A 14,677-nucleotide genomic window follows, 5' to 3' on the forward strand; every position below is an offset into this window, starting at 1 on the left:
TGAATAAATTAGCTTTTAAGATTTGAATTTAAAAAAAAATGCTTGAAAACTAGCTTGTGAATCGATGTGTGTGTGATTCACGCACTTAATTTGTCAATGTTAATCGATTACAAAATACATTTTTATCACTTATCACTAAAACCTGATTACTCTTTATATTGTATCACTATTCTCACTACGTTAATCATATTTTGAGTGTTTTTCGTGTCAGTATCAGCTTCGACTTTAACATGCAGTACCGCCAATTTCCTAACAGAGGTCGCCAAAGCATCGTTATGCTAATATCTCCCCTTTCGTATTTATTTCATCGAATTTTCTAAATCTATGAATCAAAACGTGAAGTCATGCAAACCTGGTCAATCTGGGGCATGCCTCCACAGTCGGCCATCTGCATGGAAAGTAAATAAATGGTCACAATGCTGATTGATGATCAACTTCAAGGCATGTTTTTCTTTAAATAGGCAGTTAGATCGCTAACAACGCGCCGTTAAATGTCACATCAGCTTTGGCCGACATGCACACGGCCAACATTTTGGCCAGCGGCCATACGGGCCAGGCCACAGGTCACCGGCAAGTAGGTCAGTCGAGGCAGATTGAGCACAGACGCTGGTTAATGTGTCACTAGGTGAATATACACACACACACACGCACACACACGTGCACAAGTAGTGTTGAATCTGTGACAATCACAACTAGCTGTAGGCTCGCACCTTAAGCAGGGTTGCTTTTGTGGGGTCCAGTTTGGTGTTGCATTCCACCTGCAAACCAAAAGTTGACTTTTGAGACAGGTTCAGGTTTTCAAAGTAGGATTTTAAAGGACAACCGACACCATTTTTTTTGTATCCTAACTGACATCAGAATAACGTTTTATAGCATCTAAAATACCCAAAACGCGCAGTATGATCTTTTTAGTCAAATGCAAAACAACAATAAAAATGAGTTAAAGTGACCAAAAACGACTTTAAAATGAAAACGGAAATGGCCGGTTTCAGAAGGTCCCGCCCCCTTGTTCGTGAACATGCTTTCTTGTTACTCATCCAGTTATGAATATGATTCAAATAGTTCTGAAGAGGAAAGCATAAATGTTTGCAATCGATTAAAGGAGCCCTCCCATATCAATTCGAGCCATCTGGACTCCATGATGTAGCGTCCCAGAAAATGGACAAAATGGCGCCCAAGCTCCGTTGGAAATGGGCTGATTTGTCAGCTGGGAATTTGTGTCAACTAGTATCAAATAGTAGTCTTGGTGCAACACAGAACAATTCACCATGGCGTTATTTATGTGTTTTCCTTCTAATTTCGCCATCAACACAAAGTTTTCAGATCAATCAAAGTACCCAAAATGCATTGTGTGTCGCTTTCTCGGTCAGGGGCGTTCCTTCAGTGACGTCACGTCAGGGATCGTCATCAACTGGAAAACAAGACTTCCTGAATATTCAGCGCAAGTCTTAAAAGGTAAAATAGAGCTATATGCGGTGGAATCTTTGTCAAATACGCTCAGTCGAAGTCATTTGAAGTCATTTTACAAATTATGGACACAACTTGTCCGGAGGCGTCGGTTGTCCTTTAAATTAGGGTTTCTCTCCAGTTTACAAATTTCAAATGAGGGTTTCAAGCATTTGTGTCATTTAGTTTTAGTGTCTTCCTCACCACAGCGTCCACAGCAGGCGAGTTGTCACCTACCACCAGAAGGGTAGGACACCTGGGTTCAAAGGTCACACATGAATAAGTAGGGGGCCGAGATCAAACAAATGGGAAAAACCCAATCGGCGTCGACTCACTTTAGGGTTCTGACGTTGCTGCCCGGCACTGGCCTCTCGATATCCAGGTCCCTTCGACTTAAAAAAAAAAAGACACACCAAAAAAAGCATTAAAATCCATTGGAATACCAAAAGCCTAATTTCCCAGTCACCGTCAAAGGGACCGTGACCTTTCACCTTTCATAGGCCTTGATGAAGAGCTGCAGGTTGAACGGGTTCATGTCCTTCATCACGTGATGGCGGTACGTAGCCACCATGTCCTGGTTGTGCTGGATCTCCTCCTGCGGGATTAGCATTTAGCATCGGGAACATTCGTTAGCCGCCAGTCGCGCGAACAAAGACTAGCTAGCAATGACGCAGGCTAACCTTTCCGAAAAGGTGACTGATGACCAGGTCAGGCAAGGCGTGGGTCCAGCCGCTGATCTAAAAATTTAAAAGTCTTTCATATCACGACATTTATGAATTCATATATTCATATTTTGCGGATTTAAATTGCACTTTTGTTACCTTGTGCGCCGCCCAATCCATCCAACCCTCGGCGCACGGGTTGATGTTGATGAGCACCAGACCTTCCACCATTTTTGGATAATCAAGCTGCCGCAAGCAGAACATTGATTATGTCCATACATTGATCGCAGTCTTATGATTGTTTTTGTTTCCTTGATGATTAATAATAGAAGTTGATTTTTTTTTTTTTTTTGGTCGATCATATCTACAAATTCTGCGAACCATATTTGACAAATAGTGACAGAAATATGTTGGTTATGGGTTCATCACCCCCCCCCCCCCATCAAAATGTGTACATTTTGCATAACAGTCAAATGAGGCACTGCTTCTGTAAATACTGCCTAGCAACAGGCGACAAATATTTTTTCATGACTTGATAATAATAATACATTTCATTCATAAGCGGCTTTCAAAACTCTCAAGGACACTTTACAGTCACAGGATATTTTTTTATACGGGTGAGCAGTGGCAGCCACACGCGCCAGCGTTCACTCAACCCGGAAGTAACTCAAATAGAAAGCAAGCTAGCTAGCGAATAGATAGCGAATAGATAGCTAATATATTGCGAATACATAGCTAGCTAGGTAGCCAACTTGACAATCACTTCAATGCGTCTTGTGGGCAATGGTGGACATTGGAAGGTTAGAGAGATATCGTAGGGTTATGATGGCAAAAATATATGTATATATATATTTTTTTTTTTTTTGGGGGGGGTGGGTTTGGTGCACTTTGAACTTTTTTTTTAAGTAAATGATTGAGTAAGGAAGAGGAGTTGTGTGTATGCTTTACAGCGAACTTGGTCAGCATGTAGGCTCCGGCTCCCATCCCTAATCCAATAACAGACTTCAGCCTGCAATGTGCACACACACACACACACACACACACACACACACACACACACACACACACACACACACACACACACACATGGACACCCACAGTGTTAGAACAAGTCACAACAACAATCTGGCACATGGGCCATTTGGGCCATTGAACAAGCAAGCGTTGCAACCTACCCAAAATGCTTCAGTACAAGTGGGAGAGTCTCAGACAGTTCATCCATGGACGGATACTCGTACCTGCGGGGGGGGTGGGCAAATATACCCGTATTTATTTATTTGTTTATATATATATATATATATATATATATATATATATATATATATATATATATATATATATATATATAGATAGGTGGGGCATATATAAAAAAAAAATCTTTGTATTTTTCTATAGAAAATATTTTCCATTTAAATTCAATATTTAACCTTTTAATATCCCATAATACTAACTTATTTTTAAAAACACTTAAAGTATGATAAACACCAGCCAAACTTTTTTTAATGAAAAAAAAAAGTGAAAATCATTTAATGTCGCACTCCCACCAAAACGAAACGAGGTCACCCTGCAGCGACCTCAAAGGTCACCCACCGCCTCGCATTAGCATATCCATTGGGCTCACCCGGTAGAAAAGGTGTTAGCTCCCTCGTGCTGTCCGAGGGCGTCCACGTGACACACGGCAAAGTGTTGCAGGATCTCGGCCATGTCCTCATGCTGGAACAGCGCGTCCCAACACGTCTTGTCTGCCCCGCAAAGGCACAAAACAACACATCCGAATGACGGTGGGGGTGGGTGGGGGATGCAGCGGGGAGCAAAGGTCGCCGCTCACGGGCCGTTGTGCCTTACGGTTGAGCCCAATGTCGTGGAAGGTGAGGACGATGGGGCGCTCGCCTTTGGGGACGCCTCGCATGGTGCAGTGGAGTCTTCCATATGGGGTCTCCACGTCATGCTCCTTCCAAAAACAACGCCAAAACACGACGTTTAATCATTAGACACGAGAAACGGCCGCTTTCAATGTAACCCACTCTGGGTGAACAAGAGCCCATGCTGGGAAAAATAACCCAATATGCTAATGATTAAATTAACACCAGTAACATATAAAACCGTCAGAAAAACAAAAACAAATACACGAATAAATAAGTAAAAAAAAATACATATTTATTGTGTTATTTTATGTCTTTATTTTTGATAAATATATAATTTTAATCTCTCTCTCTCTCTCTCTATATATATATATATATATATATTTAATTTCTAAGCACCTTTCAAAACTCTCACGGACACTTTACTGTCACGAGATAAAAACTTTTTTCTTTTGTGCGGGTGAGCAGCGGCAGCCATTCGCACCAGCGTTCACTCTGCCCGGAAGTAACAGAGCAGCAAAGTTATGAAATAATAATAACAATAATACATTTAATTTCTAACCGCCTTTCGGAACTCTCAAGGACACTTTACAGTCATGGGAAAGGAAAAAAAGAAGTAGAAAAACAAAATGCTGCTGTCAAGTGTAAATTTCTCCACTGTGAGACAAATAAAGGCTCCTCTAATCAAATGTAAGCGAAGCAAAAACAGAATTTTGGTGACATTTCCTTCTTCGTCAAGATATGAAAGAAAATAATATCGACTTCAAGCTGACATATTTGTTTTCCAGCATCCAAATTCATAAAATAATAAATCTCCCACGCGTGAACTCACGGTAACTTCCACGTCAGCCACGATCATCTCCACGTCGGAATCGTCCAGAACCATTTTTTTTTTTTTTTTGGCCACAAACTCACAATCGTATCAAACGGCAAATGTCCGAAGTGGGGACAGTTGAAGGCGGCTCAAAAACCTTTTATAGCGCTAAGACGTAAGCTCCCCAGACCTCCCATGATGCTTTGCAACCTGGTCAAAACAAGCTAATTCCAGATGGCGAGATCCCTAAATTGGATTGACCAGGCGGCAGTTTTGCGGTTATTCACTGACACTCCTGGGGAGGGGGGGGGGGATCCCGGTCATTTTTAGAGAAAGTTAAAGGACAACCGACGCCTTCGAACAAGTTGCGTCCATAATTTGTAGAATCACTTCAAATGACTTCTACTGAGCGTATTTTACAAAGATTCCACCGCATATAGCGATATTTTACCTTTTAAGACTTGCACTGAATATTCCGGAAGTCTTGTTTTCGAGTTGGTGACGATACCTACCGTGACGTCACGGTAGGAACGCCCCTGACCGAGAAAGCGACACACAATGCATTTTGCGGTACTTTGTTTGGTCTGAAAACTGCGTGTTGATAGCGAAATTAGAAGGAAAACACAAATAACGCAAGGGTGAATCGTTGTGTGTTGCACCAAGACTACTATTTGATACTAGTTGACACAAATTCCCAGCAGACAAATCAGCCCATTTCCAAGGGAGCTTGGGCGCCATCTTCTTGCTACATTGCTGTCCTTGACGGCTCAAATTGATATGGAAGGACTCCTTTAATCGATTGCAAACATTTATGCTTTCCTCTTCAGAACTATTTGAATCATATTCATAACTGGATGAGTAACAAGAACAAAAATCTCCAAATCTGAAGCCATTGTTTTGATTCTAGAGCAAGGCAAGACGTCCTGGCGTGACATCTCGAACAAGGGGGCAGGACCTTCTGAAACTCGCCATTCCGAGGTAATTTTGAAGTAGTTTTGGGACACTTTAAGTCATTTTTATTGGTGTTTTGTATTTGACTAAAAATATCAGCCTGCTTGTTTTGGCTATTTTAGATGCTATCAAACGTTTTCTGATGTCAGTTAGGAAACCAAAAAATGGTGTCGGTTGTCCTTTAAAACAAAAAGAACTGTAAAAGCGTTCACTTTTAGTGATTTTTTTTCAAAATATTTTTATTTCTATTTGTTCATAAACTTCGATTTATTCCATTTAACTGCTAAAAAATATGTATACGCTGATCAACAATGTTGTATTATGTAACCTATTTTACTAAATACATTAATCACCAAATGACTGCAGAAAAAAAACACATTGGACATGTATGAGCAGGCAGGCAGACCTAATTAGCTGAGCACAGATTCGATTTTCCAGCTAACGAGATCACCAAAGATGAATCCAGGACCATGAGCGTCACTTACTCATTTTGCCCCTAGTTGGCGCCGGGTCTGGCGAATCAAACTGGGTCATGTGACAAAGGTCGCTAGTTGAGATAAAGATTTACTAGCTTGGCTGACTAATAAGTGCTAGCATATCTTGATAGCCAGCTAAAAAAAACGTCCACTGTGTTTTCAGGCGTACCTTGATAGCGAGCTGCTGCACCGCCTCCCTCAGGCCCTGATGCACACACACACACACACACACACACACACACACACACACACACACATACACAAAAATAGCATTAGACACAACAACAACGCAATTAGCATATGACAAATCACATATTCCCGAGAGATCGTTTCCACTAAATCTTTAAATATTGTTGAAATACATTTTTTGGTAATATTTCCTACATGTGTCATATTTCACATAGTTTTTTTTAAATGTGTATTTTATTATTATGAATGTTGACTTTCATTCCCCCCCAGTATTGTAGTTTTTTTATAAATACATTTTCAAATCGTATTTTTATTTATTTATTTTTACTACTCAGTTACTACTTTATTTTTTTTTTTAATTTGTTTAATTATTTAAAATTATGTTTTTATTATTTTTTTATGATATATAAATTTATTATACATTTATTTATTTATTATTTATTTATTACTTGATTATTTTTTCATTATTTACTACTACTACTTTATTACTTTTATTACTACTCATTTTTATTATCACTCAGATGATTTTCTCATTGGTTTAATCCCTTCATCTTGTAACTCCAAGCACGAAAACGGCTATTGTAATCCTGATATTAACTCATTCACTGCACTGTTCTGTTTTTTTCATGCCTGGGTGCCGATAAAGCGCTGAACATAGCCTCTGGCAATGTTATTTTCTTTTCCACAAGGGGGCAGCATCTACTTTTTTTAGCATTTTAGCACTTTCTTCCAGCTTCAGCTGTTATTAAAGCGCTATATAAATTAATATGTATGTATTGCATTGTATTTTGGACGGCCGCCCTCATTTCAAGTTCATATAACTCCAGAGCCATATAATTTAGGAATTAACTTTTTTTTCAGATAAAAGAAGAGAATCTAAGGTTTCTTAGTCTGCATTGAATGTTTATGTACTCCTAAAACTCACTGTTCTGTGGGTCCTGGAATACGAGTGACAATGACTAAAACCCTGGCACTGGAGTGGACACATTTTTTGCACATCATCTGGCAGTGAATGAGTTAATCATGACAATGAATACATACGGGCAGCTCCCTGTCGACCAGCAGAGGTTTGGATTCAACAACCTGGGTGTCGTCCATGTCAACGCGCTGAGCGGCCTGTCGGACCACAAAATAAATGACATAACATGACGATACAAATAGAATCCAAATGCGCAACCGCAACGTGTTTGTCGCCCATCAACTGGTTCTGCTGGTACGTTTGCTGCGTTCACAACCTTTTGGCCGTGTCAGAAAAAAAACAGACTCGTTGGCTCAAGAAAAAAAGAACAAATGACTTTTGCTCTTTGTGTGACTTCTTTTTCTTTTGTATCCACCCCTTCTATCCCGCTTTTGAATATTAGTCACTCAACATGTCCCGTCAAGCCGACTGTGCCCACATGCTTGTTTGACGTGTGCTTGAAACACACCTCATCTGTTAACATGAACGAGGACATGCCTTACCCACACAAATAGAAGTACATATACTGTACTTGTATTAAAGGACAACCGACACCATTTTTTTTGGTTTCCTAACTGGCATCAGAAAAACGTTTTATAGCATCTAAAATACCCAAAAGACACAGGCTGATATTTTTAGTCAAATGCAAAACACCAATAAAAATGACTTAAAGTGTCCCAAAACTACTTCAAAATGACCCTGGAAATGGCGAGTTTCAGAGGGTCCCGCCCCCTTTTTTGTGACATCACGCCGGGACGTCTTGCCTTGCTCTAGAATCAAAACAATGGCTTCAGATTTGGAGAAGATGCTTTCTTGTTAATCATCCAGTTATGAATATGATTCAAATAGTTCTGAAGCGGAAAGCATAAATGTTTGCAATCGATTAAAGAAGTCCTTCCGGATCAATACGAGCCGTCAGGACTCCAATGTAGCGTCCCAGAAAATACACAAGATGGCACCCAAGCTCCGTTGGAAATGGGCTGATTTATCTGCTGGGAATTTGTGTCAACTAGTATCAAATAGTAGTCTTGGTGCAACACACAACGATTCACCATCGCGTTCTTTATGTTTTTTCTTTATAATTTCGCCATCAACATGAAGTTTTCAGACCAAACAAAGTACCCAAAAATGCATTGTGTGTCGCTTTCTCGGTCAGGGGCGTTCCAGATGTGACGTCACGTCAGGAATCGTCATCAACTCGAAATCAAGACTTCCTGAATATTCAGTGCGAGTCTTAAAAGGTAAAATATAGCTATATGCCGTGGAATCTTTGTAAAATACGCTCAGTAAAAGTCATTTCAAGTCATTTTACAAATTATGGACACAACTTGTCCGGAGGCGTCGGTTGTCCTTTAAGAACAAAGTAAAAGTTATTTTTTTACGGTTACAATTGTCATTTGATAGCTCGATATCACATCTTTATCTTAAACCAATAGCTACCTAGCGTTAGCTCATATGTTTTTTATGCTAGCAAAATCACTTCCGAAAGGTTTGCTCGTGCATCGTGACCCAATAACATCACAAATACAAAATGAAGCTCATGATCACTGACAAATCCAGCTTCCCCAATTAAATTTAGTTTATGGAATAATCTTGCTTTTATTTTGTTTGCTCTTAACTACTATAAAAGTAGGACGCTATTTAACCATAGTTGAGAACCACAAATGTTTGCAACTTGGAATGTAAATGCCACATTAGCACATTGTGCTACTCGTGTGTGTGTGTGTCCAACACTTAATAGTTTGTCAAGCTAACACAGTGAGACGTCTTGCATAGGAAGTGCACACACACACAACTTGAATACACACACATGAACACACACACAGGGTCGGGGCCAACCGGGAGACCGGAGTGATCCGGATCGCACAATGGCAACGAGGAGTATCAAACAACACGGCCATTTTTTTGGGTGGGCTGCACTGTTAAACTTTTGTTTAAGGACAAGAAGAAGAGTGAAAGCCATTGCAATGCCTTCGCTAGTTCCATGTGCTAAAATGCTAACATGACGTTAGCAACTTTCAATCCAGGGACAGTACTTGTTGATATTTGTCTGCCATCAAAAATTTATATAGCTATCCTTGTATAGATTGTAGCCACTAGTTACTGTATATCATTGTTAGCTTAGCTATTTTTTGTGTCTACGGTAGCTACTTCTATCAGGAATGTTAGCGACTTATTGTTCGAAAACACAAAAATATACCATTTGGTTATTCAGAGTACACCAAAACCAGAATGGCAGTGAAAGTTGTAGGCGCACGAAACGGGGAACTTATTTTATCAACGTTAGCAATCTGTGTAGCCTATTTTTGCTACTTGTTATTGACAATTTAACTTAATTGTCATTGTTCAGCATTAGGGTTATAGACAATGCTAGCTACTTGTCCTGGAGACCATTTTTAGTACTTCTGTAGGTTATAGGTACTTGTATCAATGTTAGCTACTTGGAAAGACATTTAGCAATGTTAGCAGTTGATGTTGACATTTGTCTTTCAAAGCCACTTGTTGTATGATGTATGATATTCGCTAATTATAGATGAGGTATGCCAGCAATTAGTGAGCTTTTAAATCACCGAATGTCAACATGGCAGAAACTATCTTTGATCTTCACCACTTCTTGCGTCCTCATACGCTACATAGCTGTCGTACCAAACACACGTGTGTTTCTTTCTCACTGAGATATTATCTTCGTCAGAGGAATGTGTTAAGAGAGCATTACGTGCTAAAATGCTAATATGGGAAAATGGACTAAGATCGACATGTTGAAATTTTGTTGGTGTGCTTATGTGAATTTAGACATCTTTCACCATACCCTCATAAAGGTCTCCTTAAAGGACAACCGACGCCTCCGGACGAGTTGTGTCCATAATTTGTAAAATCACTTTGTAAAATCATGTGACTTCTACTGAGCGCATTTTACAAATATTCCACTGCATATAGCTATATTTTACCTTTTAACGACTCGCGCTGAATATTTAGGAAGTCTTGTTTTCGAGTTGATGACGATGCCTGACGTGACGTCACTGAAGGAACGCCCCTGACCGAGAAAGCGACACACAATGCATTTTGGGTACTTTGTTTGGTCTGAAAACTTTATGTTGATGGCGAAATTAGAAGGAAAACACATCAATAACGTGATGGTGAATCGTTGTGTGTTGCACCAAGACTACTATTTGACACTAGTTGACACAAATTCCCAGCAGACAAATCAGCCCATTTCCAACTGAGCTTGGGTGCCATCTTGTGCATTTTCTAGGACGCAACATTGCAGTCCAGACGCCTCAAAATGAGATGGAAGGACTCCTTTAATCGATTGCAAACATTTATGCTTTCCTCTTCAGAACTATTTGAATCATATTCATAACTGGATGAGTAACAAGAAAGCATCTTCTGCGACGTCACAAACAAGGGGGCGGGACCTTCTGAAACTCGCCATCTCCGAGGTCATTTTGAAGTAGTTTTCGGACACTTTAAGTCATTTTTTAATTGGTGTTTTGCATTTGACTAAAAATATCAGCCTGTGTCTTTTGGGTATTTTAGATGCTATAAAACGTTTTTTTCTGATGTCAGTTAGGAAACAAAAAAATGGTGTCGGTTGTCCTTTAAGTTACTCGTAGATTGGCGTGAAGGAGCCATGGTAAGGGAGTAGGTTGGCAGCGCAGTTTTTGGTGTTTGTTTTACCCAACTCACGTTAAACCGGTCTCGCCGTACGTGTCCTGACTGCTCTTGTCTTTCTGTGTGTGTTTTTTTTCTTCTTCTTTTTTTTTCATTGCCTAAAGAAATGCTGGCAGAGGTTAGACTTGTTATGCAATTGTGGGAGGAGATTCGGGGTGGCCGGTGTCAGGATAGTCCCGAAAAATGTCCTGTCTTGCATGAAAAGGCCAATTAAACTGCAGCGGATAACGTCTGCGATTTTAAATTAGCAGGTTGGAAGTATGTCAACCATGCGAGTGTCGTTTTAGCTATGTGTTCCATTCGCAATGATGCAATACAATACATGTTATTTATATAGCACTTTCGCAACAGCTAGCTTAAAAAAAATCTGGTCATATAACCCAACACATGATTTAAGACACAGACAACCGTAATAACTATTCCCGCATACACATTCTTGTTTAAAGCAGTTATAAGATGAAACGGGGGAGAGAAAAAAAAATGTCCTTTCACCGCTGGATCTGAGCCATCATGCTCATTTATGTGCATGCCGCAACGCACGTCTGCTGCAAGTTAAGTTTGGAAGTAAACAAGAAGCTTTAGCATCCATTGATGACAAGATTAGTTTACTTCTCCTGTCTGATGTAAATCAGTCACATAAAAGACAACAAAACACCATATGACAATACAAAAGACAAAACAAAAGATGGCTACTAACTAGAATGCTATTTTCTGATGTAATAAAGTTCGTATTAGCTACCTGTTGCATTTACAATTCAAGCAACATCATGTTAGCAACTTGTCGTATTCATGCTGTTCGTGACTTATTAGCTACACGTCAACTGACTAAGCTAGCACCCGGTTATGAAATGCTAACGGGTTATGTTCACAATGAATGCCGACAACGTTAGCTTCTTGTCCTTACGTTCGCTGACTTGCATTCGTTTCTATTAGCAACTTGTGAACTGATGTAGTGACCCGGTCGTATTTATATACAACTCATTGTACGTTAATTACCTGATGCTAGGTGTCCATGTTAGCAACAGTTTATCTTAGCTATCTCGGCTAATTAAAATACAGTGGGACCTTGGCTTATGCACTTAATTGGTTCCCAGACAGAGTGTGTAAGGCGAAAAGTGTGTATCCCAAAAATTAATTTCCCATAGGAAACCATTAAAATGGGAATAATCCGTTCCCAGGTCTCCCTAAAATATAATTTTCAACTAAATAAGCCTTAAAACTACAAACCACATACATGTAGTCATAATCTGAAGATGCTAGCAACGTGTTACATGTTATTCACAAGTTTTGTCATTATAGCTACTTGTATGGATGGTAGCTAGTCAGAGACTACGCTTCTGATCCGAACCCTTAATCGTGTCGATATTAGTTAACCGTAAAATTATGACTCGTTTAGTGTACTTCTATTGCTAATGTTGATATTTGTTACATAAACGATATTAGCGATGAGTCGCATTAGCATGTATGGACAATGCTTGCTAACTGCGCCGAACATTTTTGAATATGGATAGATGTTAGCGATGTATAGACACTTGTGTTAGCAATGCTAGCTACTCATTTACATGAGTGTTAGCTCATTGTGTCCGAATTTAAGATTACATTAGCTGAATCTTCTATCGCTATTTTTTTGTTGAACTATGTTCGCGTTAACGATATAAGTTAACTTTTTGTCTCTCGTCAAGGATACTTTTCTCCCAAATCCAAAGTCTGCGTACATCTGTAGCAACAATGATTGCTTCCCTAATCTTTTCTGACAAACTCAACGTAATCTGTCAAATCCCTCGCTTGTCAAATATCAACAGAGGCCCAGCAAGCAAGCTAAACTGAACTCAGATAAGCCGAGGCAGACCTACATTTGTATTAAACGACCCGGGGAGGGGGTTTTGTGTGGCAATGATGCGTTCACGAACCAGATTTTATCATATCTCTGCGTAAAAAAAACGGAGGGACCTTGAATGCAGCGTTTATGAGATTAGTTACCAGGTCAAAACAAATAAGTGGAACTTGAACATCACAGTATTGATGATTTCACTAATTTAACCCCACAAAAAACGAGGGACCCTGAACGCAGCTTTTATGGGATTAGTTGCCAGGCCAAAACAAATAGGGGGAACTTGAACATCACAGTATTGATGATTTCACTAATTCAACTTCCCAAAAAACGAGGGACCCTGAACGCGGCATCGCAGGGATGAGTTACTCGGGCTAAAGGAGGACACGCGTAAACAAGCCCACCCAAAACTTTTTTTTTGTCGCCGCCTAGAATGTAAAGGAAAACGATTCGTTACGCAACTTGATCATCGAATCATGTGACCCGGGGTGCTGTCACCCATTCACGTGGTGTTTCCAGTTTTCTCTTTCTCTTTTAGGCACAAGACAAAAGGGATTAAAAACACGTAACCATTAGATGAGTTAAAATAATCACTAGGTGAAAATAATTACATGGAACAATTACCCCCCCCCCCCCCAAAAAAAAAAAAAAAAAGTCGTAAGACATAAAGGAAAATAAATATTTCAAAAAAACACGACAATACACCTTTTTTTGGTGCACAATGGGGTTTTTTGTTGTTAACGTTTCCAACTATCGTGACCGCGAACTCTAACATTTTTAAGACGCACATTTATTTCTTTATTTATTTGTTCATTAATTGCATATTCCACGGAAAACCCATCACATGTGCACTCTCCCACCATCACCATATTAAACAAAAAAAAAAACACGTCCGGACGCGTTTTGACCCGCAAATTCGCGTCCACATGGACGCCTCTCCTCTTTTTTCCGTACGTAAATAAAACAAAAATTAAATCTTTACAAGTCAAACTTACCTGCAAATGTCAAACTGTCCCGAAAGAAACAACGTGGGGAGGAGTCCGCCCCAAAATAAAAGTGTCTTTTAAAAAATGGAGGCGTTGTATTCAGTGACGGCCAGCGGTTTTGTTTACAACGTGCGGGCGGATGTATGAGGGAATTTTTATAAAGCCTGAGGAGGGAGGAGGAGATGAGGGTTACGGAGGGGAAGGCGGGGGCTGTGGAGGGCGGTGGGCGCAAACTCGGCCCACTTTTCCTCCGGATTGGGCAACATCTGCCGCGGGGAGTGATCGTGCAATCGAGTGTAACTTTTCCATAGCGTTGCATGAACACCAAAAGGAAAGACAATAAAAGTAACATTAAAAAAAACAAACTGCATCTTCTAACTGTCAACTTAGTGCGCGGTGTGCCAAAACAGCACATGTGACGCCCTCAAAAGGCAAAGCAGCAAAATGTTCGCTCGGGAGGACCGTGTGACGTTCAATGACCTGGCTCAGCAGTTAGGAAAACAGAAAAGCGCAGGAACTCTGATCAACTATCTTCTCTTGATCCATCCATGATGTGAACCATATCCCGAGGAGCATACTGGAGCCTATCACGCTGTTAAAGGACAACCGACACCATTTTTTTGTTTCCGAACTGACATCAGAAAAACGTTTTATAGCAGCTAAAATACCCAAAAACACACAGGCCGATATTTTTAGTCAAATGCAAAACAGCAATAAAAATGAGTTAAAGTAAACCAAAACTACTTCAAAATGACCTCAGAAAGTTTCCGTTTCAGAAGGTCCCGCCCCCTGGTTCGTGACATCACGTCAAGACGTCTTGCCTTGCTCAA

At 40.1% G+C, this 14,677-nt stretch overlaps 1 protein-coding gene across 2 annotated transcripts in view; it reads right to left on the reverse strand.

Moving 5' to 3' along the window:
• Positions 1 to 14,015, reverse strand: part of ndrg1a (N-myc downstream regulated 1a) — a 17,026-nt gene extending 3,011 nt beyond the window's left edge. The window contains exons 1-14 of one of the 2 annotated variants that reach the window (XM_089023639.1): positions 13,857 to 14,015; positions 7,442 to 7,516; positions 6,381 to 6,416; positions 3,954 to 4,059; positions 3,730 to 3,850; positions 3,284 to 3,346; positions 3,057 to 3,117; positions 2,268 to 2,354; positions 2,127 to 2,183; positions 1,938 to 2,041; positions 1,782 to 1,838; positions 1,651 to 1,702; positions 711 to 758; positions 353 to 388 (exon numbers count right to left, since the gene is read on the reverse strand). In XM_089023639.1, the coding sequence (XP_088879765.1) occupies positions 353 to 388; positions 711 to 758; positions 1,651 to 1,702; positions 1,782 to 1,838; positions 1,938 to 2,041; positions 2,127 to 2,183; positions 2,268 to 2,354; positions 3,057 to 3,117; positions 3,284 to 3,346; positions 3,730 to 3,850; positions 3,954 to 4,059; positions 6,381 to 6,416; positions 7,442 to 7,498 (885 nt within the window). In that variant the 5' untranslated portion in view covers positions 7,499 to 7,516; positions 13,857 to 14,015. Of the gene's footprint in view, positions 1 to 352; positions 389 to 710; positions 759 to 1,650; positions 1,703 to 1,781; positions 1,839 to 1,937; positions 2,042 to 2,126; positions 2,184 to 2,267; positions 2,355 to 3,056; positions 3,118 to 3,283; positions 3,347 to 3,729; positions 3,851 to 3,953; positions 4,060 to 4,802; positions 4,956 to 6,380; positions 6,417 to 7,441; positions 7,517 to 13,856 lie in introns of those variants that run through there. The other variant, XM_089023640.1, reaches the window with a different exon arrangement.
• Between the last annotated feature and the right edge of the window lie 662 nt (positions 14,016 to 14,677).

The sequence above is a fragment of the Hippocampus bargibanti genome, linkage group LG20 (assembly GCF_051943395.1).
Source record: "Hippocampus bargibanti isolate YZ-2025 linkage group LG20, ASM5194339v1, whole genome shotgun sequence".
Lineage (NCBI taxonomy): Eukaryota > Metazoa > Chordata > Actinopteri > Syngnathiformes > Syngnathidae > Hippocampus > Hippocampus bargibanti.